Source organism: Mixophyes fleayi, chromosome 2 (assembly GCF_038048845.1).
Source record: "Mixophyes fleayi isolate aMixFle1 chromosome 2, aMixFle1.hap1, whole genome shotgun sequence".
In the NCBI taxonomy this organism is placed as follows: Eukaryota; Metazoa; Chordata; class Amphibia; order Anura; family Limnodynastidae; genus Mixophyes; species Mixophyes fleayi.
Genome location: NC_134403.1, coordinates 8,301,112 through 8,329,088, shown reverse-complemented (window position 1 = coordinate 8,329,088; position 27,977 = coordinate 8,301,112). Strand labels below are relative to the sequence as shown.

Below are 27,977 nucleotides of genomic sequence, written 5' to 3'. Positions count from 1 at the left end.
GCCTTAAGACCATTGTTACCTTGTTTTGCGGGGGCCCAAACAAACCAAGCACTTCAGCCACAAAAGTGGCAGCCCTTGCCGCTGAAGTGCTTGGTTTGTTAAAGTGTGGATGTCCTTTTTAAGATCCAACATAAGGGTAGATGGGAGGCCTCAAGGACTATTCCATCTTGTATAACTTTTCTATTGTGAGTTTGTGACACTGGTGTGTGGCAATGTTTTCTAGATGTGATATAAACTGCAGTGTGTTTTTGCGTTCTGTCGGTTTACATCCAGCCAGCTCCATGCAGAATTTGACTGAAAGTATATGAAAAGCATATTGTGACCTGTGAGGTGATCAAAATTGACTGGAATGACTGGAAATAAGTTGTATTGAGGTTAATAATAATGTAGGAACAAAAAAAGAGCAAAAATATGTAATTTTAGCATATTTTAGCAATTTTTAAAAAAATACAAGTCCAAAACCAAAACCAAAACATTGGGGTCAGTGAGCATCTCTACTTAAAGGCAGCCCTATGTTTTCCACCTAGATTTTATAGTGACGTTTTTAGAGGACAGCTTGGAAGTTACGAAAAGACACCAATATGGCGGAAGAGTCACCTTATATACCCTCCAGGGGGTAAATGTATCAATGCCCGGATTCCTAAACTCCGGCGAGATCGGCGTCTTCAGCGCTTAAATTTAAAGCGGTGCTGCCTTGTAAAGGGAAGTTTCCCTTTACAAGGCAGCGCCGCTTTAAATTTAAGCGCTGAAGACGCCGATCTCGCCGGAGTTGAAGAATCCGGGCATTGATACATTTACCCCCAGGTGTTCTAAATGTTTCTTGTCTATAATCAGCTGAGCAGGGTATTAACACATTGTGAGGGCTGCCATGGAGTATTTCAAGGAAAGTAAATTAACGATAAGTATAATTCTCCAATTTTCTTCAGTCTCAAAGATCCCTTAATATTTCAAATGATCTGGCTTGGCAACCTAAAAAACCCTTAAGAATGACTTAGATCTTCTATGGAAGATCACCCGTTGCAGAATGAAATATCAACAGACGCGTGTTGCTCTCAGAATATGAGCCCTAATGAATCAGGCCCTATATATTTATCAGTGTTGAGGTAAGAGGATGGTAGTCACCAGGGCCTGATCAACCGATAGACTGATCAGGCTGCAGCCTGGGGCGTTGGATCCTGGGGGGGCGTGGCACCTCCAGCACTTAATTTTTACACACTACGTAATATGGAGGGAGCAGTGAGAGCAGTGAACTACTTGCAGTCTATTTTGAAGAGTTATAACTGAAACGAACAGCATTGTTACTAGCTCTTCACTACATTCCAAGCTCCTGTACAGGAGCGAATTGTGGACAGTCCCCTTCACTGAAACAAGCAGCAGAACTACTGACTGCCAACTGCACAGCAAGCGGAGCATGGAGCAAACAGCAGGTGGCCCTTTCTATACTTGTAGCAGCTGTCTAACATCTAACCAGCAATCAAATGGTAAACACCAACGGCATCTATCACACATCAAGTCCATGCACAGAGCAGATACACTTGTGACCGTTATACGATACTGTCACAGAAAAAGTGAGAACATTGTCAGTCCTTTACTACAGAATAAGAAAGAATCACAGCAGTTACTATATCGGTCACTACAATTAGGAAAGGAATTTATGACTTTTTTTGGAAGAGACTTTTGCATGCAGTAAGTGACTTTTAAATTAGTTAACATCTATTAATTGTTTTAGCATACAGATTAAGTATTGTGTGGGCATTAAACCTCCTTTCTATGGGTTGAGACTGATTATGAAAATTACACATATTTTTTTGCAAACTGTTCCATGTGCATATCATATAGCTTTATTTGTTTTTGATTTGTCTTATAGTAAGATTTTAACAACTTGGTTGTTTGTTTGGTATCATTTATAATAATTAAAGGATATTTTCAACCTATTTTTAACCTATTTATGCTTCAGCATTTATAATTAATTAGCACATTACTACAGTATTGGTTTTCACAAAGTTTGCTGCTTCAGTGTTTTTAGCCCTTTTTGTCAGATGTTGCTATGGTATACTGAAGTAAATTTACAAGCATTTCGTAAGTGTCAAGGGCTTATATTGACAATTATATAAAGTTTATGCAAAGAGTCAATATTTGCAGTGTTGACCCTTCTTTTTGAAGACCTCTGCAATTCGCCCTGGTATGCTGTCAATCAACTTCTGGGACACATACTGACTGATGGACGTCCATTCTTGTCTAATCAAAATTTAGATTTTTTTTGAACCCACGAGCCACTTAGTTATCACTTTTGCCTTATGGCAAAGTGCTCCATTATGCTGGAAAAGGCATTGTTCATCACCAAACTTCACCAAACAGTTCTTGGATGGTTGGGAGAAGTTGCTCTTGGAGGATGTTTTGGCACCATTCTTTATTAATGGCTGTGTTCTTAGGCAAAATATATATATATATATATATATATATATATATATATATATATATATATATATATAAAAACATCAAACAAACAGGGGCACTTCCATGGTGTGTTATCCAAGTTAAAAGATTTATTCAAAGGAATAAAATTGCACGTACCAGATAATCAAAGGTTTCAGGCATAGGTTACAGTATATCTCACTTCTAGTCTGCATACACGGACATCATAATCGAAGCGGTTATAACACATTAGCAATCTACGCGTTTTATCTCAAGGACTTCATAAAGGAGGTGTGGTTCTAATTGGAATACTGTACCTTATAAAAGAAGGTACGAACGGGACCAGAGACAAACTAAAAATAGAAAAGATTGTCCAGTTGATGTTACTAATAGATTTGAAGTTTTAGACGAAGTTAACACAGATTCTGAGGCAGTGAATACTCCTATGATTTCATCATCTTTTTTAGGATTACACAAAAATCAAAGACCCATTAGGGGACAATCGCACATATTCCCCCAAAAAAAGATATCGACAGGACATAGAGGATTTTGTATCCTTTAAAACTTATATGTGCATATGTTTAGTTAACTGGTGGACGAATGCTTGTTCCGTCCACCTGTCATGTCAATTAAGATTATCCTAGAAATAGGTGAGTCTAAGACTTTAGAACCACACTCCTGACGAAGTCCTTGAGATGAAACGCATAGAGGTGTTTTTGGATTGCTAATGTGTTATAACTGCTTCGATTATGATGTCCGTGTATGCAGACTAGAAGTGAGCTATACTGTAACCTATGCCTGAAACCTTTGATTATCTGGTACGTGCAATTTTATTCCTTAGAATAAATCTTTCAACTTGGTTAACACACCATGGAAGCGCCCCCTGTTTGTTTGATGTTTTAGGATCTGTTATTTCCCCGTGGAGATCGGGTGATAAGAGGGAAAGACGCGCAGAAGAAAAATCTGCTGGTGTTGGATTTCTTGTGGAATTAATATCTACCAGGAACTGGCACGATAGTGAACTTTCTTGTGAATACCTTCTGCTGTGCGCACTGTTTTGTTGTGTTATATATATATATATATAAATACAGATATAAACTGGTCCCCGAGTGCCGGTATAGAACTCCGGTGCAGGGCGGGTTAAAAACACCGGCGCTAGGTGCTGCGTGTAGAGAACAAATGTGCTAATGTTTTAATTTAAATAAACATGTTTTGTTTTTTTTGTAAAGTGTGCGCTGCAGCGCGTTGGGTGGGTAGTACCCAGCGCTGCAGCATGTGAGGGGTTAACCCCCCTGCGCCTAGAAGAGTGTTTAATGTTGGTAACAAAAATTAATAAAAAATTTATATGTGTAGGCTCTGCAGAGGCGGTAAAGAACCGACGCGCAGCACAGAATGGGTTAACTCCCAGCGCTAGGCGCTGGGTGTCTAACCGTGTATATTAAATGTACATGGTTATAATGTATATAATGTGCAAAGTATTTTAATAAATGGTATGTATATATGTTTAATAAAACTGCACTTACCTCCTTGGTTGTCCAGTGGAGATTCGGGCTCTGCTGACGGTGGTTTTACCCCTCCACTCTGGGTCCCGCATTTGAGGACCAGAGTGCTGGGCGGCTGGTTGTAGTTCTGATCCCTGATGGTCCAATGGGGGCTGCAGGATCAGCCCAGGTTCAGTGTGGCCCCCCAGCAACCAGCTTCAGTGGCTTCCGGAGGGTCTTGTAGTGCAGCCTCCTGGATGCAAGTAGATCCAGGAGGTGCAGCACCTCCTGGGGGTCCCAGGAGGCAAAGTCGCTTGTTGGAGCTCAGCTAGCGGCAGGCAGGAGCTGCTGCCCCGGGATCTGGCTGCTCTCCCCTGACAGGGCCGTCTTTCAGACTGGGCATGATGGGCAGGTCCCGGGGACACAGCGGAAAAGGGGGCCAAAAAAAAAAAAGAAAAAGAAAAAACTTACCTTTTGCGGTCACCTGACCGTTCAGGTAAGGTGGCAATCCGGCTCCCTCCCTGGTCCCCTCTTCAGTGCTACGATCTCAGTGAACGTAGGGCGTGATAACTTGGAGTTTGTCAGAATTTGTGAGTTTTTGTTTGTCCACCCACCTCTTGAGAATTGACCACAAGTTCTCAATGGGATTAAGGTCTGACATTCACTGCGAGAAGCGAAGGCAATTGAAAGGTAAGTTAAGGGGGATTTTAAAAAAAAAAGTGGTGTGTTTGTGTGTGCATATATATATATATATATATATATATAGAGGGGCCCCAGTGCACTGCTTTGCCCATAATGTTGTTAAGATGGCCCTGTCCCCTGGTACTGTTTTCGGCCAGGGGGGAGAGCCAGACCCCTGGAGGAAACTTTGGGCGGGAGGTTTAGGCAAAATATTTATTGTGTCAGCTTGAGATGGATTTACATAAAGAATGAAGAGGTGGATGGGATGATGGTAAAAGTGCAGAGGTTTATTAACATTAAAAAAACAATAACCATTTACATAGTGGTGCTAGAAGTTCTGTTTGTAGAGGTCTCACAGATGCTGCTCGTGTTCAATACCATCCCACAAGGAATCCACCTGTACGTGTGCCTGCTCTCTGACTGGTTGCTGCCTGGTACGAAAGCCTAGTGGTGACAAAAAGGCCCCGTACACAAGTACCTCCGGTACCCCCCTGATGGCGGTCCTGGACGGGGGTGATAATGAAGTGTTAGTAGACTGGACTTTGATGTGACATTTTTACTGTTCCCACCAGGCAGATTTTTGGGTGCATCCAGAGACCCGCAAAGCTGGACGCAAATTGATGTTATACCGTTTGTTATATTTTATGTTTGTAATCAGATACGGTGCGATATGTAATATATGGGATCAAATAACAGCGGATTTAATTAGAGAAATGTTATTTTACTAAAATGTATATTGTATGAGAACAATGGGAGCAGCTGTCACATTATATGATAATAATATGGGGTGGGGGTCAGAAGATGAGATGTGTTGATTGGTGAATGTCCAGGCAATAGTGGGATTTTAATAATATTTAATGATATTTCTCTTAGCTCTGAATTGATTCATGTAAATAACCTCTGTCTTAGTTAGATATATGATTTATGTCATCCTAAAGTAACTGATAATACAAGTGCCTGCAGTACATGGAAAGTCATTCTGAGGTCACATGATCTTTTACTGATCAATACTCTAAGGAGACGTTATCCGGCTACACATCCACCTACCCTCATCTATACTCAGTACATCAACAACAACATTATCAGTGACACCTACATCCTAATAGCTGTAATATACACCAACAATTGTATCTACATTACACAGTTTATGCTTTCAGTTATGACTTCATGCTGAGTGTGAGGCTGGAAATAATAAGAAATTACTAATCCAGATACCTCATCTTTCATCAGGTTACGGAACTGTGGTCTGACCTCATCCTGCTGTGATGATCTCCGCTCTATTCTTATTACACCCCGGTCTCTGATCAGACTGGACCTGAAATCTAACAGTCTACAGGACTCTGGAATAAAACTTCTGTGCGAGGGACTAAGACATCCAGACTGTATCCTACAAGATCTTGGGTAAGAACCGTCTTAGTATTTATATAACTGTCCTCTCAGTACAAGACATAGACCACACAAGGCAAAATCACAGAAACATTATCTACTGTCATTTCTTTTTATGTAATCTGAGTATATATATATATATATATATATATATATATATATATATATATATATATATATATATATATATATGTTGGAAAAGGCATTGTTCATCACCAAACTGTTCTTGGATGGTTGGGAGAAGTTGCTCTTGGAGGATGTTTTGATTCCATTCTTTATTCATGGCTTGTTCTTAGGCAAAATAAATATATATATAAATATATAGATACAAACTGACTGTGGCCGGGTCCCCGAGTGCCGGTATTGAACTCCGGTGCAGGAGGGGTTCAAAACACCGGTGCTAGGTGCCGCATGTAGAACAAATGTGTTAATGTTTTAATTTAAATAAAAATGTTTTTTTTGTAACGTGTGCGCTGCAGCGCTGGGTGGGTAGTACCCAGCGCTGCAGCATGTGAGGGGTTAACCCCCCTGCGCCTAGAAGAGTGTTTAATGTTGGTAACAAAAATGAATAAAAAATGTATATGTGTAGGCTCTGCAGAGGCGGTAAAGAACCGATGCGCAGCACAGAATGGGTTAACTCCCTGCGTTAGGCGCTGGGTGTCTAACCGTGTATATTAAATGTATATGGTTAAAATGTATATAATGTGTAAAGTATTACAAGTGAGGCTTCATGGGACGAACACACATAAAGGATGACAGGGTTTGTAATAAGCTGAACACTAACCTGACAGGGTTAACATTGGGTTGGGCCCGACCAATGGGTGATCCAGGGGGAGGGACCTTGATTTATTTAGGAGGCTGCACTTCCTGGTCTTCCTCATTCCACAGCACGAGATCCTGCAGGAAAGAAGGCATCAGAGAGTGAACGGATAAGTACCCTTTCTTTTTCCATTTTCTGCCTGATAATTTTTGTCCATTTCTGTTTTTGTTTCTATGATTCTTTTATTGTTTTCTCCCGTTGCTCTGCTAATTTTTTTTCCTTTTTTATCCTGGCAGGCAGTCCACTGGGGAGAACAGAGGGGGTAGTTAGTGCAGGCTTTAGGCTGTGTCCCATCACCCCAACTATATCAGCTCGCAGTGGGGCAATACATGCACATAATCCCCCGGCCCCCATCAGCTTTATTTCCCTCCCAGCCCATTTTTGTCCCACAGTGGCAGTGGTTTATCTGGGGGTGATCATTTGGGGGGTGAACCCTACTTAGTCAGGGGGGCGAACCCTACTTAGTCAGAGGGGCAGCCAGACAGTTTACCCCGAGGGATGAGAGAGCTCTGACAGTCAGACGGGAGCTGGGATATATGGGGACAGATACAGGCTATAGCGGGAACGCGGGTGATTTTGTGGAAAGGAGTGCAGCGCCTGTGCTGCCCCACCTTTACCGCCACGTTCTGCCGCCATCGGATGATTGGGGGTACAGGCCACGCCGGGCTCTCTCCCCGGTGGGGGCAGACCGGAGCAATTTTTATTTCAGGCAAGGCGTCGTGCGCGATAATTTAGTTTTTGATTACAACCATTCCAGCGGTGGTAATATGTCCCAATTGTCCCCCCCGCCGCTCCACCTGTACAGGCCAAGCGTTTTTCACGAGGAATCTTCCCGGGCTTTTGATTATATCCCCCCCAGCGTCGCGCAGCATCAGGAGGTTAGTTTTTTTTGTAACGTGTGCGCTGCAGCGCTGGGTGGGTAGTACCCAGCGCTGCAGCATGTGAGGGGTTAACCCCCTGAGCCAAGAAGAGTGTTTAATGTCGGTAACAAAATTAATAAAAAATTTATATGTGCAGGCTCTGCAGAGGGTGCATCCAGAGACCTACAAAGCTGGACGCAGATTGATGTTATACCATTTGTTATATTTTATGTTTGTAATCAGATACAGTGTGATATATAATATACGGGGTCAGATGAACAGCGGATTTATCTAGAAAATAGATAAATATTATACTAAAATGTGTATTGTTTGATAACTAGACAATGAGAGCGTCTGTCACATTATATGATAATAATATGGGGTGATGGCCAGAAGATTAGATGTGTTGATTGGTGAATGTCCAGGCAACCGAGGATTTTTAAATAATCTATAATCAATATGTTAATATGTTTTATTTATGTGGATTGATTCATGTAAATAACCTGTTTTAGTTAGATATATGATTTATGTCATCTAAAGTAACTGATAATACAAGTGCCTGCAGTACATGGAAAGTCATAAAATGCTTAACGGTTGATATCTTTACTTCCTTTAACCTCTTAACCTTATTTAACTATTCCTGAATAAATGACACAACACCTTAGTGTGGCAGAATTAACAGAGTTTATTTTGAAGGTGGTGGTGGAGAAAAAGAGCAGTCAGATCGACATCCGCCTGGCAAACCAGGGTGCCCCAGCATTAACCATGGGACACCCGCAGATGGGAAACAACCAACACACCCCGGACGCACATATCTACCTTAATGGGGCATTGGCCCAGGGCACTACAGATCCCGCAAACCCTTCTGGACTAACGGAATGCAACTACCAACCAACCTGAACGGGTAGTACTTGGACTGAGACTATAGCCGACTCCATCAAAGAGCGGTGGGTTAAGGGTTCCCGCTACCGTAATGTACGCCCTAACCACTGGCCATCGACTGCACTGCATTTTCTGACTACACCTGGATCCCTAGGAACCAAGGCCCACCACCAACCTACCCTATCGATGCTAAGGTCCTGAAACATTCTTTATACTAAACCATGACCGCATCCCTCCTATGAACGCCGTCCTGCCTATAGAAGGGGTCCTAAATCCCATGAGCAGGTGCTCAAACTGCAAGCCGCTTAGAAAGCAAATGAACCTGACTACCACAGTACTACCTTTCTTCCTGCATTTTACCTAGCCAATTAACCACTACCGACCCCGGAAATGAAGATATGACTCCTGCTGCCGAATGCAACGCAGCCCAATGAACGTATGAGTGTCCTAGCACCCAACTATGCCATGGAGTCCAGTGGTCTGTAAATGCAGGAAAGCACAACAAAAATTAGCATAAATAAGCAACGGTAGTCAACCTTCCTAGTGATTGAAAATGAAAAAGAAGAAGAAAAGGAGAAAGAAGAGGAAGCATTAAGGCTCCATGAGACCACACATACTCCGCACCCACCGCAGAACCTTCCACCAGAGGTTCGCATGCTCACAAAAGGTAATGAGGTAAAAAAAGAGGGGAGCAGAAACACAAGCGAAGGTAAAACCATAAAATCTCGTGGTGCCAAGTACCAATCAGGCCCACTTTTTAGAGGAAAAAATAGACAAATCCCTTCGCACCCTGCCTCCAAAGGCAGCAAGCAGCCGAAACCCTGTGTAACCACAGCAGAGAGAGTAAGTGAAGAGAAAAGTCAAGAAAGAAGAGAAGGCTGTACCCAACACTTATACACATTTGAATTCCACCTCCAAGCTCCTGACATAGCAGGCCTACGTTGCAGATATGGCAGCCCCGATTTGTAAGTAATGGTTGCCGAAATAAAAACTGTCCAGTCCTGCGCAACCAAAATGTGCTCGCATACCACCCAAACTGATACCTGGGGAGGGGAGAACTGTTCCATGCCCAGCAGTGGGGCCGCGGATTCATGCCATAAGCAAGCAATAGCCCCTCATTACTGCCATCGTCAAACAGTGACCCATCCTTTGGGGACTCAGCATCCTTTACCAAGCTGGTCTTATTCAGAGCTCCTCGCTTCACCGCATACCCTAGCGGAGTATATTACCACACTCCGTGCTTGTATACCTGACCAAGGAGTAAAATTAGATTAGGCAATTAGTTTCCTCACCCAGAAGAAACAAATATAACATGACCCAAGCAGCGCAACACCATGCGACCTCATGCTTCTCCCGCACTTTTGTACAAACAGTGAAACCCTCCATTGGGAACATAAGAAACCAGAATCCTCTGCAAGCTCGTCATATCTGGAGCACCACACTCAACATCATAACGAAGATGAGAATACATCACATGTTGTGCTAGCCAACCTGACAGAGTAGCAGACCTGGAAGAGTCAATCAGGTTTCTCACCCAGAAGGCACAAATATAACATGACACAAATAGCGCAACATAATGCGTCCTCATACGCCTCCCACGCCACCTTGCAACAGCCTCCATTGATTCTAACCAGAGAGAAATTACTAATGGGACTCTTCAATTGGGGTTACCAGGCGTTCCCTCGCTCAAACCTTCAAAGCACTGGACACAACCAAACTTCAGCGTAAACAACTTCCCTTCGCAGCTTAGCGAAGAATGATATTCCTTTGCCTGCTCAGCCGCAACCGTGTAGGAGAGATCTGACACCTCAATAAACACTCAGGAGACTGCATATACCTTAGGTAAGCACTAATTTTTAATACTCATTGCCGATCCCCAACCTACGTCTAGCGCAGCTTGACGGATTGTTACACCACACTGCAGCACTTCTCAGGGAGAGCATCATTCACTGTCGCACCCTGCGGGCATAACGGATGTTGCATCACCCCAAACTGTCCTGCCGCCTACTTAGGAACCACCCTACCGGAAAAATCACCGAGGCCCAGCAATCGAGGGATTAGAAAAAATGGCGCACCTTCGCCCCAATGCAATCTCCCTGTGAACTTTGTCTGCTAAAACCTCCTGAACTAAACTGTGGGGTTTGCCACGCCTGTCTTAACAGACCCCAACGATAGGTAACCGTAAACTGAGCCCAAACCAATCCTATAGAAAACCACTTCTAACTGGAGTGGGTACCACTCCAGCAATCGACTCAGGTGAACCACCTTAATTGGTAATCCTACCTTCTTTAGGGCCGGAGGGGGGCTGATTCCTTGTCCCTCCCCCACTGCCTGACTTGTCACCAGCTTATCCTGGGGTATCCACCCACACATTTGGCAATTGCAGGAGAACCTACACGCCTCTCCATGCCACTAGCTCTGCTGAAGGGAAGCTCTGCTGAAGGGATAACCGAGGCCCTCACAGAGAAAAAACAAAACTGATGCCACATCCTGGCCATAGAACCATAACCCCCAACCATCCTGGGCACCTTCCACCATGTCTCCACGTCACAGCAACCTGCAAGAGGTTTCCATGCCCATCGTATTTATTCCTAAATGCCTCAGGTTAAATTCAGACACCTCGGAGGTTATGAAGACACGTTTCGTGCACCACATGCAAGTATAAACTCTAACCTAGTGAAATCAAGGCAATGCTAGTGCAACGCACCATTTCCACCCCCATGAAAGGAGAACTTCCATAACGCCAGCCCGTCGCCTCAGTGTCCGATAAGCCTTGCATGTTACCAATTGCTTGCACAAATACTTAACAAGTTTAAGGAGGAAGTCCCAGGAGCCAAAAGATGCCAAACTGAAATATAACCATCAGACACAAAAGCTGTAACCAGGTAATTCATACATATTAATCTCACCTTGTGTAACGAAAACCTCCCTCAGGGCCTCCCCAACTGACCTTCCACTCCTGAATGTGCTGAGGTATGTCCATCACAGCTCACGGACCCGAAAAACCGATCCACTACGGTTGCTCCGGCATCTGCTGAGAGAGACATGTTTCTGAAGAAGTAGACATCCCACTGCTCCCATCCGCCATCCGTGCATCCCGTGCTGACCTAAAGATCGGTCACCATATTGCCTGTCCCCTTCAACACCACTCTCGGACCTACGTCAAGTGTCAGCACTCCACCCCCCGCCTACAAAAACACTGGTGGCAAGGGGACTATGCTTAAAGGTGGTCTAATGCCCCACAGCCAGAACCTACCAGTTATTCCACTAAGCCCAACTTCATACATGCAATACCCCATAGAATTGGGATAGGGGGGATACACCCACGCATTAAATATAACTCATAAAAGAAACCAAGAACAGAAGTGCGTGAACCATGGGCACTATTTACGTCCCCAAAATATTCCCATGATTTAATGCATTAAAGTTTCCATTCACAATTTACTGGTAAACATCACACAGTGGAATAGTCACCCTTTATCCCACCACAATAGGTGCTATGGAAATACTAAAACTGCAACGATAATACTAAGACTGCGTATGTCTGTGACTTATGATAAGCGTGGACCTCCAGCCCCGTGCGGCATGAATGTAACCCCCTAATACATGAGGGTTGGCCTCCGAGCAGGATGTTATGCCCACCTGGGGACCTAATGTGGAAATACCCCTGCGGGTGCTGATATCCTAGAGGTCCTGCTACGGCATAGGGCCACCCCTACCTAAGTGCTGTGGGGGGAGGGGGGCACCCTAGCCTCCCCCTTATAATTTTAACAACGGGACCCAGTCCCGAAACTCGGCATAGGGGGCTTTTCTTTTTTTATTTATATTTATTTATTTTTATTTTATTTTATTTTTTTTCTTTATTTTTTCCTTGGGGTGGGGGGGTCTTGTAGCAGCGGGAAGTGCTGGGGGGCAGCTACCCCCCCTCCCCCAAGAAAATGCCCGCAGGACCTACTGACGGATTTGCGGAGGAGGGAGCCACCCCCCTACAGCCCCCACATGCCAAGCGGCCCAGGAGTCACCCCGATGCTCTCCGAGCCCACTCACCGTTCGGGGAAGCGGGGACCGAGGAAAGCAGAAGTCATACAACGGAAATAAATCGTCTGCCGCTGGCCGCGCCGGGGAGAAGGGAGTGCCCCCGCTCACCCTATCAAGGGTAGAGCGGGGAACCCGAACTGAGGGGGGAATAATCGCTTGGGGGCGGGGGGAGGAACACAAGATACGGGGGGGAATAGGGGGGAACGGAAAAAAGAGGTGGGAGGGTACAGGGGAGCAAGGAGGAAAGGGGTAGGAAAAGAAAGTGTGTGGAAAAGCGGAGGAGGGGAGGGTTATGGAGGAACAGGGAAAAGCAAAAACAGTAATAAACAAATAAAATAAACTGTAAATGGAAGCAAACGTTGGAAAATATACAGGGAAAAGAAAGACACAGAAAAAAAAGAGAAAGGGAAGGGAAAGAGAAGAGAAAAAAAGCAGTGAATAAATGCACTAGGGAACAGGCAGAGAAAGCACAGTGATACTTATCCACCAACATCCAGTAGCCAAGAGACTGCTTAACTCTCCACCCATCTAATTTATGTGCTATGCCTGGTCCTCTCATATGACATCAGATGGGCGTACACCCTTTGGTTAAACTATTAACCCTAGAATACTAACTACAGTTTAACGATCCAGCCTTAGCTTTAAATTCATTTGAGCTTAAATACAGCCTTCATTTCTCATTCTCAGGTCACATGATCTTTTACTGATCAATACTCTAAGGAGACGTTATCCGGCTACACATCCACCTACCCTCATCTATACTCAGTACATCAATAACAACATTATCAGTGACACCTACATCCTAATAGCCGAAATATACACCAACAATTGTATAAACTTTACATAGTTTATTATTTCAATTATGACTTCATGCTGAGTGTGAGGCTGGAAATGATAAGATATTACTAATCCAGATACCTCATCTTTCATCAGGTTAAAGAACTGTGATCTGACCTCATCCTGCTGTGATGATCTCCGCTCTGTTCTTATTACATCCCAGTCTCTGATCAAACTGAAACTGTCACGGAACGATCTGCAGGACTCTGGACTAAAACTTCTGTGCGAGGGACTAAGACATCCAGACTGTATCCTAAAAGATCTTACGTAAGAACTGTCTTAGTATTTATATAACTGTCCGCTCAGTACAAGACCATACTTGCCAACTCTCCCGGAACGTCCGGGAGACTCCCGCATTTTACGTGAGTCTCCCGGACTCCCGAGAGAGTGTGGCAATCTCCCTGATCTGCCCAGAAGTGGGCAGAATACGGTTCAAATGCCGCGATTCACCGGGAATCGCGGCATTTGGCCCCGCCCCCCACTGTAAAATTACGCGATTTGCGTCATTACGTAACGGGGCGGGGCTAAAATGACGCGATTTTCGGGGCCCTGCCCCCTACACGCCTGCCTCCTACTAGCAGCTCACGAGAAAAAAAAATGAAATGTTGGCAAGTATGTACAAGACATAGACCACACAAGGCAAAATCACAGAAACATTACCCACTGTCATTTCCTTTTATGTAGTCTGAGTATATATTTATGGAGCTATTTTACTTTTATTAACTTACAACCTTTGTTTTGTTTCATTATAAGTGTTTTTTCTAAACGTATTATTTACATTAGTTATTAATATTACTAGTTATTGAAATCTTTAGACGCTCTCTGAAAACCCATCTCTTTATTAGGTGTTACCTTATCCCCGATGATACTTCTCACACTAATGCACCGTCACATCCATCCCAATCTCCACTCTGAGCCACACTCGCTCCTCTTGTATCAGCTGTGCCCTCTTCCACTTAGACTGTAACCTGTCTAATGAGCAGGGTCCTCCACACCCTTTTATATGTACAAAAAACATGTGGGATGCGCCACAATATATCTATATTAGAAAATACTACTAATAGATGGCAGATGATGAATACTTATGTTTTATTGTATTTATACACATGATAAAAGTAATAAAAGTAGTAGCAATGCTGTTCTACAATAAAAACGTATGTAACAGGATACAATAGTGAAAGAAAGGTGTCTGGCCAGTACACCAAAATTCCACAGATACCAAACAAGAGTTTTATAGGTATCATGTTAGAATAAACAAATATATTAGAAAATATATATATATGTAATAATGTATCTATTAATGGTACCAATATATAATGATCTGGAAAAATTGTGTCGTTGGAGCTCATATGTAAAAATGTAGAAAGGAGAAAAAGTCTATAGCGGATGCATGTGGAAAATGGACACAACGTGTCATATATTAGAAGGTAGACACAATGTGTCTCTTACTCAGCCTTCACGTGTCTCCTTATTTCCTTTGGTGGTGTCAGAGTACACAATTTAAAGCGTTGGAGAGATGACAACAGATCCAGAGGTCACTCGTGATTAGTGCTCCGTTTTTCAATAGGAAAAAAATAAATAAAATTAAAATATGTACAGATCTTATGATGATATGATGTATATTCTCATGTAACATCTAATTGAATCATCTGTAGATGGTGTCTAGAAGCGGTGGGGTTAGTTGTACTTTTTCATCGGGTCATCTGTATGTTATTCCCGCTTGATATAGCCCCGATCCTATCCGCTTTAGATACAAGAGTTTTGCACTCTCAATCCAGCATAATCGCTCATGTTGGTATAATATATAGTCTGGGAAAATCCTCTATAAATGATATATGTGGGCAACGGTGATAATCGCGCTCTTTCACAGGAGCACCTGTGTATTAGTTCCGCTTGATGTTGTCCCAATAAGGTCCGATATAGATAGGATGTCTTTGAAAAAGTTGGCCACAGAGCTGACGAAACGCGTTAGCGGGAACAGGGGGACTCTTCTTATTATCTTTGAGTAACGGAGGAACAATATTCATCATCTTTTTCCTCTTTTGGATACCAATAAAGCGGATACATTAGATTAAGAATATACAGACATCATATCTATATCGGACCTTATTGGGACAACATCAAGCGGAACTAATACATAGGTGCTCCTGTGAAAGAGCGCGATTATCACCGTTGCCCACATATATCATTTATAGAGGATTTTCCTAGACTATATATTATACCAACATGAGCGATTATGCTGGATTGAGAGTGCACAACTCTTTTATCTAAAGCGGATAGGATCGGGGCTATATCAAGCGGGAATAACATACAGATGACCCAATTTTAATTCACTTTAATCACTTTGGTTTTAATATTTCGCTATTCAATTAGGAGGGATTCTTTTTAAAGCATACCAAATAAAATACAGATATTTTAATATATTATTGATATTGCGGAGTGCCTTCGAATACACTTTTTCTCTCTATCCTCTCTTCCTCTACCTGTATACTAGTTACACGTGTAGAAGTGCACCATCCAGTAACCATACTATATAACCATTTATAAACTGATAAGTATTATGATACTGGAATAGCGATACCTAGTGCAGTGGTATTTTCTTTTGCAATTGTGTCACTATAGTGATTTTATCACTATCTTTCTCCACAAGCACAGGCAGTTTTCTATTATTGGATTATCATATCCCCCTCTGATTATACATTTTTTTGCTCATATTATATACAATGGCATCATTTAGTATTAACCAAGAATTGAGTCTCAGACAAGAAAAATGGTTACGAGATACTGAAATTGACTTTCTTGATGGCAATTCTCTAGAAGGAAATTATAACAGAGGTTGGTCAGATTATTTAATGGAATTAAAAAATGTAATGTTCAAACAAACTAAAGTGCATTGGAATAAAACAATGTTTAACAATTACATCAAACAAAAAATGATTCCAAGAGGTCTGAGACCGAGATTATATCCGGCCTTCGAATTAGCCACACCAGATCTCAAAAAAGAGTGGGAATCTATTTTGACAAAATGTTCTACTGATTTAATTAACGTATTGTTGAAACATGACAACCTACTGTTAGAACAGTATACAAGAGATCTTGCCAGATTAGGAGACAAATTGAAGGAGTTTGAAGGATTAGACCATTTCAAGAAAGCTTATGAAAAAATTAAGGAAGATTTAGATGAATATGACAAATTTATTATGGAGAAAAAACGTACAAAATTTATACGTGACAAAAATGACTATGCCCAAAATAAAATATTTAAATGGGATTCTCGCAAGTCTCAAAGACCCACCACCTCATTCAGCACCTCTGAAATAGAATCATCTGAAGGTGAAACACCTGAAACCTCTCTCAAAAATAGAGACCATATATTTCAATCTAGGGATTTTATGGACGAGGTTCAAGAGATATAGAAGGAGGGAGCCATGTACAAATAAACCGATACTAAGGGACCGGGGCAAAATCCAAAGACAAAAAGAGGAAGCAAATGGAAGGATTAGAAGGCCCCCAAACATTTCGGAGGAACAACAGACAACAGAGATAATGGAGGACACTTTGAGAATTATAAATTTGTCAGACAGATTACTTGACACTACACATATTCAAGTACTTAGTAAGGGATTAACATTTTCTCCAACAAAAACGTTCAATAGATTTGAATGGGAGAAAGACCTTACGTTATTTACTAGAAAACTTCTCCTTAAAAAATTCTTTAGCAATAAAGAGAGATTCAATTCAGATACAAATGATGCTACTGCACAAGTACTCAGTCTAGAAACTGAAGAGGATAGACAGGCCTTACAGATATTACAGGAATTGGATACCAACTCTGGTCAGTGCTTACCAACGGATAGCAATATTGTCAATTGACAACTTAAGAAAAAATCTAAATTTTCTCCTGACCTGTCAATATGCCCACAAGTTAGAATATACAGAGATCTAGTGTCAAGGGATCTTGATAAATTAATGAGTAAATTTAAATATCCACAATCTAAATGTAATCTCACTGTACAAGAGAGGAATGCTCTAAGGGATTTAGAATCTTGGAAGGACATAGTGATCAAACCCTCTGATAAAGGGGGGAATGTTGTCCTGTGGCCAGTATCAATGTATAAGGCTGAGATATATCGCCAATTGGATGATCCCTCATGCTATAAAAGACTTATCTTCAACCCCACTGCAAATTTTCTTACAATGTATATGAATTTAATAAAACGAGCTTTCCATAATGGAATAATATCAAAAATGGACTTTGATTTTCTTGAGGTAGAAAACCCAAGAATTCCAACTCTCTATGCTCTACCGGAAATTCATAAGAATGATAAAGTTCCACCAGGGAGACCTATAGTCTCAGGGGTTGGTAGCTTAACTGAAAAAGCCAGTCAATTTGTAGACCAACATTTACGAGAATTCGTAACAAGTTTACCCTCGTATACAAGAGATACTTTGGATGACTATCTAAGATCAATGATTTATCAGTAAATAGTGAAACCATGCTGGCATCCCTCGATGTAGAATCCCTGTATACTAATATATTACATCAATTTGGTATCATGGCAGTTCAATATTTTCTGGACATGAAGACCCAGAGTGACTTCAATACATTCCTAATTGAACTTCTTGATTTTGTTTTGACAAAGAACTATTTTCTATTTGATGACAAATTTTATTTGCAGACCAGAGGAACCGCTATGGGCACATCTTGTGCACCGACGTATGCTAATATCTTTCTTGGCTGGTGGGAGCAACAACATGTATTTAATGATGTCAATGAGAAGTACACTAGCCATATATTATTATGGCTTCGTTATATAGACGGCATTTTAATATTATGGGATGGTCAGGAGAATCTATTTCATGAATTCACGGGAATTCTGAACAATAACAACCTCAATTTAAAATTGACTTCAGATATACACCAAAATACCATCAATTTTCTTGACCTAAAAATACAAATTAATAGCGATGGTAGATTATGTACTGATATCTATAGAAAATCTACAGCTACCAATAGCCTATAACATTACACCAGCTCACACTTTCCCCCTGTTCTTAGAGGTCTCCCTAAGGGTGAACTTCTTAGGACCAAACGTAACTGTTCAGATGAGAATATTTTTCAGATCAGGTCTCAGGAATTACAGATGAGACTAAAACGGCGGGGGTATAGCAACAAAATCATACGGAAAGCAGTACACTCGGTCCAAGAAACAAATAGAGAATCATTAATTTATCCATCTACAAAAAAGAGAGCTCAGAACTCTGGAGTCAGAATGATTTGGTCATTTTGTAATGAATGGAAGGAAATTTCAGAGATTTTCCAGAAACATTGGAATGTATTGCTATTAGATGAAGATCTTAAGCAGTTTCTGGATAACAAAGTCTCTATGACCTGGAGAAGATCCAAGAATCTTAAAGATCAATTAGTGCACAGTCACTTTAGTTCCAACAGAAAGACTCCAAAGACAACTACAGGATTTTTCAAATGTGGCACATGTAAAGCATGTAAATACTGCATTAAAACCAAAGAATACACTGACCGGTATTCTAAAATCTGGCGAATAACAGAATTTCTGAATTGCAATTCCATAGGCGTAATATACTGCCTAACGTGCCCGTGCAAGTTACAATATATAGGCATGACAAGTAGGCCGTTTAAGAAACGCCTCTTAGAACATGTAAATAATATCAAAAATGCTTCTCGGGATAGAGACAAATTCAAACCTTTGACAACTGTGGAAAAACATTTTTTATTATATCATGAAGGCAATCCTAAACAATTATTAGCCTTCGCCATGGAAAAGGTCTCATTGGGGATTCGTGGGGGAAATTTCCAACAAGAACTCCTCAAACGAGAAGCAAGACAAATTTTCATGATGAATAGTCTGATTCCAAATGGTCTTAATGATACCAATAATCTTATGGTTTATTTATGAACCAAAAATGTTTGATTTTTATATCCATAATCTTTTTATTAAGATTCATCATCATTAGTCACACCTTTTAATGTTAATTATTATCACCACACCATAATTTACAGTGCATATTGTTCACTGAATAAGGCATGAATATTTCATATTACATGCAGTCATAATGTTACACCATAATGCCCTCTTCTCTTTATTTTTGATATATGGGCATCATAGAATATCAGTTTGATCATGTTCTCATGTTTTATTTTTTAGCCCTTACTGGGTTTTATGTTTTATTCACTATATTATTGTATATTACAATATATTCACCTCACTACATGGGGAATGAATCCAGATGTTGATTTAGGTAAGATCTAAGAGGATCTAATACAGTTAAGATGAATAAAATTTTGGAGGAGATTTAATTAATATAAGAGGAACCTTAATTTATAATAGAATAATTGAGTAACTAAATCTGTAACTTGTATCATTGGTACAATGTATTAGATTACCAACGAAGGACTCTATTTAACCCATGTTATTTAATCACAAATTTAGACACATGGTTAAATTTCACTGGATTTTTATGTTTTAATCATTACATGAAATGATTGTCACTACATACTTACCGTATTATACGGGGAATGAATCTTTGTTTAGATTGAGGTAGAATTTCAGAGGAAACAGACATAGGAAGTTATAACTCAGTATCTATATACTGTTTGTTTACATGCTGACAGCCTGATACACAGATTTACCAATCACCAACTCTTGTGACACAGAGTTGCTGCCTATCAGACCATGACACGTTATACAAGTGGGCGTGGTGAACTGCATAAATATTTTCATTCCTCTTCATTTCGGATTGCCTTGAAAAAGCATGTAGCGAAACGCGCGTTGGCGTTTACCCTGCTACTGTGTTTAATCACTCCTTGCTATTTTGCCTACATTTAGTAATCTTTGATACCAACCATACCCTGTATGGGTTAGATAAGAGCATGAATGTGTGTGTGTGTGTAGGACTGTAAAAACGGCAGGCTTCCAACTTAGAAGGAGCTGCAACAAACACATCAGATGCCTGTCTGATAACAGAGTAATTGAATAATCAAATATACGAGTGGAATTACTGGGGCAGTAAGGTGTCGGATTATAAAACTAAGCCAAACAATTGCTAGGCAGAGACCCTATTCAGATCCTAGTAATCCTATTATAAATATCCTGTTTGATAACAGAGTAATTGAACAATCAAATACACGAGTGGAACTACTGGGGCAGTAGGGTGTCGGATTATAAAACTAAGCCAAACAATTGCTAGGCAGAGACCTTATTCAAATCCTAGTAATCCTATTATAAATATATACACAAGCTCAAGTTCTTACTGAGCTTTATACAATAGTGTGTACGTGGATTAGTGAATTTACATTGAGAGTGTGTCTCAGATTTATATGGAGCTCTCATTATCTTAAGATATCCTTTTATTGACAAATAAAGTTATTTCAAAGGATTATTGGGACATCAGATCGATCAAATAACTGCCAGAGAGTCCAAATAACTTCATCCACATACTGTTGCTAACAAGATTACATGACATTCAGTCCAGTTTACACTATATATACTTAAACCAATCTTTGATTTGGAGTGATATTCAACTGTTAGACTGGTCTATTATAGGAGTGATTACTATACTATATATTGAACAGCTATACATACTTATATCAAGTAGCGGGGTATAGCAATTTATTTTGCTATTTTAATTCACTTTAATCACTTTGGTTTTAATATTTCGCTATTCAATTAGGAGGGATTCTTTTTAAAGCATACCAAATAAAATACAGATATTTTGATATATTATTGATATCGCGGAGTGGCTTCGAATACACATTTTCTTTCTATCCTCTCTTCCTCTACCTGTATACTTAGTCGGCCCTTCACTTGCCTTTCGGAAGCTATTATCAGAACATGATCTCTATGATGTATGATGGTTAATTCTCCAGGCACTAGGGAATACACATTCCTTACTCAAGGATCGACCTGATTGTGACCGATAAGTGAACCTTGCAACATAAAGACTCTATAAAAATTACACCCATTACGTGGCAGATCACGCATCGCTAGAGTGGTCCTGGAGCCTTCAAAAAAAATAAGGTTTCCCTAGACCCTGGAGAATGCCGTCCTGCATCCTCTCCTCCCTGGAACCCAAAGTTGTCCCCTTAAAGCCCTAGAGGTTTATCTACAAACTAACAGCCCAGATTATACATCTCACTCTACGCCAGCGGTTCCCAAAGTGTGCACCACGGCTCCCTGGGGTGCAGCGGCGCTGTCACAGGGGTGCCGCGGCCGCCCTTGCAAAAGAAGAAGAAAAAAAAAGTAAAAAACAAGTCAGCGTCAGATCCTCCTCCTTACTGTTCTCAGCAGCAGAGAGGACATCAGGAAAGAAGACAGCAGAAAATGAGGAAAGAAGGTAAGTAAAGGGACAGAGTGTAAGATGCTGACGGCTTGGGCACAGAGTGAGATGCTGAAGGGGGGGGTCACAGAGTGAGATGTTGAAGGGGGGTCACAGAGTGAGATGCTGAAGGGGGGGACAGAGTGTGAGATGATGAAGAGGGGGACAGAGTGTGAGATGATGAAGAGGGGGACAGAGTGTGAGATGATGAAGAGGGAGACAGAGTGTGAGCTGATGAATAGATGGGTCACAGAGTGTGAACTGATGAAGAGGGGGTCAGAGAGTGTGAGATGGTGAAGGGGGACACAGAGTGTGAGATGGCGAAGGGGACACAGTGATATAGTGAAGGGGCACAATGTGATGATGAAGGGGCCTAAATACATCTTACGTTATTTTGACCCAACTACTTAAAAACGGGACTACCCGGTAATTATTTTGGCTTAGGGGTGCCTTGGAAAAATTATGGTGACCCTATGGGTGCCTCGAACTGAGAAAGTTTGGGAACCACTGCTTTACGCATTGGTGTGCCCTGAAGGCAGTTGTTAGGGGTAAGGCCATTCAAATAGGTGCTCGCCTGAAAATACAATATCTTCACCACTAAATAAACCTTGAATCTCAGCTAACACACCTTGAGCACCAAAATCAGAATAACCCATCCAAATCACTTAAAAAAAGAACTGAACAGTATTAGGAAAAAACTTAATACCTTGTTTATCTCTCGTAGGAAATCTGCTCTAAACTATGCCAAAAATTGGATGCCAGTTAGCGCGTAAGCTTAGAGGCAAGCAAGCTTGGAACAGAATTAAAATGATCCATGATTCCTGTGGGAATAAATCCTACAGCCCATCTGATATAGCGAACCTGTTACACTGACCTATATAATCTGTGAGATGACACCAGTCTACCACAACCAACACTAAATTCAATAGCTGCTTTTTTGCACCACTTGCGCCTTGCAACCCTTGATGCTGATAGCTTGGCATCCCTTAACCTCCCTTGCTCCCAACAGAAAGTAGAAGTAGTCATTAAGACCCTGCTGAGGGATAAAGCCCTTGGCCCAAATAATTGCCATCAAGCTGAACCCATTTCTTCCCCACCTCATCCACTCGGAATAAGTGGGATTTTTACCTGGTCACCAGGCATCAGGTAATAATAGGCGTATTTTAAATGTGATAGACTTAGTACAAGACTCTGCGGCAGAACTAGTCTTGTTGTCTCTAGATGCGGAAAAAAGCGTTGGGTAGGCTTCACTGGATATCTATGAAAGAAGTCCTAGTTAAATTTGGTCCCTGGAGGGGGATATCTTTCATTCTATTTTAGCTCTCTATCAAGGACCAACAGCTAAAATTTTTAGTAATGGCTTTCTTTCTCTTTCCTTCTCTATCTTAAATGGTACTACACAGGGCTGCCCCTTATCCCCTATGATGTTCTCCCTGGCTATTGAACCCTTGGCCCAAACAATTAGATCATCACCTGACTTCTCGGGGATCACTCTTTACTCATCTTCCTATAAATTATATTTTTTGTGAATGTGTTCTTGTTTGTCACAAGCCCTGGGACCTTGTTGGTGGCCTGCCAGCTCATACTAGATCGCTATAATGCTGCCTCCTTTTATAAATTTAATATCACCAAATCGGAGGCTTTGCCCATTAACATTCCCCTTCCCACTTTTAAGCTTTTACAGCAGAAATTCCTTTTTGTATGGGTACAAAAATTTCTGCCTTTCTTGGGCATTCACATTCCTGCCACCACAACTGATATGTTTGAAACCATTTATACCCCGCTACTTATGCATCTTACTACATTGGCTAAGAATTGGATCAACTATGAGGTCCCCTGGCTGGGTCGTATTGCTACTTTTAAGATGATGCTTTTCCCAAAACTGATTTATCCATTTCGCATTATACCCTATGTTGTCCCTAAAAAATACATGGATCTATTATACAATCTAATGATAACATTTGTTTGGAAACACCCACTTATGACTTACCATTGTATGACCCTTTCAAAGCATCAGGGAGGGTTAATGCTTCCCAACCTGGCCCACTACCAGGAGGCATGTCTATTGTCACACCTTAGGGACTGGTCCCATCCCTGTAACACTAAACCATGGGTGGATCTGGAATGGGCTTCCTTCCCGGCCTATCCTTTAGTAGACCTGTTGTGGACCCCCAGGGGTGCTCACCCAGTACCAAATCCTCTCCATCTCGGATGCTCTAATGATTTGGGACCAACTTACGGGTCGTCATAAGGGTTTTTCACTCACTACCCGCAATGTGTCCCTTCAAGCCCCCTCTAAACTTATCCCGGACATTAATTTTGCTTCCTGGTGCTCTAAGAGATTGGTCTCTCTCAAAGACCTATATGCTCAAGACCTTTTTTCTTTCCTTCACCCTCCTCCATTAACATTTTTACATACCCTCTACATATTCAAATATGCTCAAATTCGCCACGGGGTGGGAGCGGCCTTCAGGTCCCTCCACAATACAAGTATGTGTGAATATTTATATTTGTGTTGCATCTACATTATATTTGTATTTTTATTTTAATTTTATTTTATTATTTAGTTGTTTGTATGTTATTATCTATGCGCTGCAGGATTAGAATAACCAGGTCCCTCCATTTGTTTATATATATATTTATTTATTTATACCAAGCCGGTATCTTGTGTGACTGTTTGCATTGCATTGTATATTGCATTGTGTGTGTATATATATATATATATATATATATATATATATATATATATATATATATATATATATATATATATATATATATATATACATATATATACACACATTTATTTCAGAGAGTATCAGAGAGTATTTCTTCCTCTGGAAATGGTCTTATCTATTTAGAGGCTGGTAAGACTGATTATGAGTCACAGGAAGCCATCTGTTCTCCTGTGCATGAGATTAGGGAAGTTGGTTTTCTCTTTCAAGCCTGTGCAGTATACTCATCTGTCTTCTAGAATATTCAGAACGATCTGCCGAGGAAGGGATCCAGATCTAACCTGCATCTAGACAGTCAGCTTATCTGACTCGCCAAAGTATCGTCTGTCCTTTTTGTGGTGGCTCAGGGGCATTCACTTGAGCAGGGGGCGTCCTTTTTGTGTCTGGGACTTACCATTGTAAGGACAGATGCAGGTTGTCAGGGTTGGATCAGTGTGGCGCTTCATCTGTGCTGCAGGGTCTTTGGTCCAGGAAGGAGTCAGAGCTCCCTATAAATGTATTAGAGCTCAGGTCTAGAAGGAATGCCTTGCTTCATGCTCATCCTATTCTGATAGGCTGGCCACTTCGCATCCAATCGGACAATGACATGGCTGTGGCAAATGTAAACCCTCAGGCTTGAGCTGATTGACATGTTCTGGTAATCTCCGCGGTCTACATCCCAGGGATCGAAAATGGGGAGGCAGATTTTCTAAGTAGAAAACACAGTCCTCCCAGGAGTATGTTCTCTCCATCCAGATGTTTTCGATTTGATCGTGAAAAGATGGGGACGACCAGAGGTAGATATGATGGCCTCACACTTCAATCACAAAACAGAGAAATTGTGTTCAAGGACCCGGGACCCTCAGGTGATCCTGGTCGATGCTGTGACAGTGTCTTGGGATTTCCATCTAATATATGTCTTTCCCCAATACCCTTGTTGCCTTGAGTTCTCAGGAAGGCCAGGGAGGAAAGAGATCAGGTGATCTTGGTGACATCCTAAGGAAAACAGTGGAGCCAGAGTGGCAACTTTCACTAAGAGAGGATCTTCTCTCTCAAGGGTTGTTTTTATACCATGATTTAGCTCATCTCAGTTTGACGGCTTGGCTATTGAAGCCGAGATTCTAAGGGTCAATAGTTTCTCCGAAAGGGTGATCCAGACTATGTTAAGAGCTAGGAAACCTTCTTGTGCTTTTAAAGTATCATAGAGTTTGAAATATATATTTACAATGGTGTAAACATAGAGGAGTCCGGACTTCAGTCTGTCCTGTCCTCTTCTTTTCTTCAGGATGGTTTTGATTGTGGACTAAGATTAGGTTCTCTAAGAGTCCAGGTGGTAAATGTATGAACCTCTGATTTCTGGAAGCCAACGCCGCTTTAAATTTTCCCTGCAAGTCACAGATTTCCGGTGAATTGTAGAAATCAGAGGTTCATATATTTACCCCCAGCTGTGTACACTGTCCATATTTTTTCAGAAGAAGCTCGGTAATATTCCAGAGCTGCAGACGTTGAGACCCTAATTTTATTCAATCGGTTCTGCAAAAACATCCTTTTGAGCCTTTCAGTTCAGTCGAATTTAAATTTCTTACATGGAAAACGATTTATCTTCTTCCCATATCTTCAGCAAGAAAGGTCTCAGAGCTGGGGGCTCTGTCTTTTAACTCCTTTTCTTATTTTTCATGACACAAAGGTTGTAGGGATAATCAGAATTCTGCTGGATGTAGTCAGATCACTTAAGATATATTTATCTTGAACTGCTGATGTTCGGAAGACAGATTCTCTCCTGGTCCAGCCAAAAGGGTATTGATTATGTGGATTAGCCTCCCATCAGAAGTGATAGAGGCTAATAAAGTAGACCAACTTAAACATGCTTGAGATAGACATAAGGTTATTCTTACAAAGCATCAAATAGGGTTTGAGGTTTTCATAGGTTAAAAAATAGACAGACAAGATGGGCCCATTGGTTCTTATCTGCTGTCAAATTCTATGTCCTGAATGAAGAAGGGTTGGCCAGCAACTAAGCAGACCCTTGCCAGATGGATAAAAATGACAATCCACCAGGCCAAGGCCTGTGCAGGTAACCTGTGTCGGGTAATATTTCTGCTAGTTTGACCAGTAAATCTGGGCCGATGCGACACAGGGCCTTGGCGGAGCAAGTGTGTCTGGCAGCAATCCAGTTCTCCGTCCATACGATTACATATTTGTATCCGGGAATGCTATTTTTGGTAGAAAAGTTTTGCGTTCAGCGGTGTCTGAACGTACCCTCATTTAGTGGCAGCTTTGAAACATTCCCCATAGTGAAGCAGGGTCCCCCAGGTGACATGTATTAGAAAAAAGGATTTTTGTACTTGCGTTAAATCCATTTCTCTGATGTCATCTGGGGGACCCACCTCTTCAGACAAGGTTATAATATTCCTCAACCATCATCTTAATTTCCCTAGATTACCCTATTGCCATCCTCTACACTGCCAACGCAAGACAACAACCTTCTGACCAACATTGCAACACACACAGCCCACTCAGTACTTTTACCTTTGCAGTCTGGCTGGTCCATTGTGCAATATGATGTAGCACATGCCCTTGTGTTTCTAACTCCCATTGTCCTATAGATTGTAAGCTTTCGAGCAGGGTTCTCTTACCTCTCTGTCTGTATGTATTACCCAGTATTGTCTTATTAATGTTTGTTCCCAATTGTAAAGCGCTACGGAATTTGCTGGTGCTATATAAATAAATGTTGATGATGATGATGATGACCCTGCGAACCCTCCTTTATTTCTGTTATTTCTTGTTATTGTAATTATACTGTATGTTGTGCATTTTCTGGGCTTTGCTAGTTATAAACTTTTGATTGTCAGCAGGTGAGGGGGCATATAGAGGAGGAGTCCTTCATTTATTTTTTTTTAATCAAACTTTTTTTTAAAAAGGTTTTAAACACACAGAAAAAACATAACAAACAAATGGAAATGGGAACAATGATAGATGTTGTAGTTCCACATAGGATTAAAACATGCAAACAAAGTAGAAAGTATCATTCAAATATCTGCTCTAAACCAGAATGAGACAAGTTATTCCAATAGTCACATAGCCTGACCTTCACAATGTATATCTATATAAATATATTTAAATACAGTGAGCCATAAGACATATAGCTCGAATATTCATTTACATTTCACTATCTACATATCTCCCCTCAATTCTGCAAAAGTACTGAACTTCTTGAACCCTGAGGAAGAATTTACTCGGATTGAAAAACAAATAGAGATACATTTCCGAGCTTATGCAGGTGTTGAGTAAATCCATACACCCCAACTTATAGACCCCCAATAGCAATTTAGATTGAATCAAAGTCTGCAGCCAGCGAACTGATCGCATACCTCGATTTCGCCCACCTTGACCACACCTTATAATACTTTTGCACATTACCACCAGATTCATAGGTAAACCGTTCGTCACTCACTGCAGCACTGTTGTGCATTTTCTGGGCTTTATTAGTTATAAACTGTTTATTGTC

The 27,977-nt window shown here is 41.2% G+C and overlaps 1 protein-coding gene and 1 long non-coding RNA gene across 8 annotated transcripts in view; one reads left to right on the top strand and one right to left on the bottom strand.

Annotated features, from left to right (window-relative positions):
* The window catches only part of LOC142140662 (NACHT, LRR and PYD domains-containing protein 3-like), a 141,818-nt gene that overhangs the window by 56,143 nt on the left and 57,698 nt on the right, over positions 1–27,977 (top strand). For 3 of the 6 annotated variants that reach the window (XM_075198419.1, XM_075198420.1, XM_075198416.1), the window contains exons 4-5: positions 5,808–5,978; positions 13,497–13,667. The exons of 1 other annotated variant lie outside the window; for it this stretch is intronic. In XM_075198419.1, coding sequence (XP_075054520.1) covers positions 5,808–5,978; positions 13,497–13,667 — 342 coding nt within the window. The remainder of the gene's footprint in view (positions 1–5,807; positions 5,979–13,496; positions 13,668–27,977) is intronic. 2 more of the 6 variants (XM_075198418.1, XM_075198417.1) reach the window with 2 other exon arrangements.
* LOC142140664 (uncharacterized) overlaps positions 4,844–27,977 on the bottom strand; it is a 43,457-nt gene continuing 20,323 nt past the window's right edge. The window contains exons 2-3 of one of the 2 annotated variants that reach the window (XR_012688553.1): positions 6,748–6,860; positions 4,844–5,080 (exon numbers count right to left, since the gene is read on the bottom strand). This is a non-coding gene — a long non-coding RNA (uncharacterized LOC142140664). Of the gene's footprint in view, positions 5,081–6,747; positions 7,591–27,977 lie in introns of those variants that run through there. The other variant, XR_012688552.1, reaches the window with a different exon arrangement.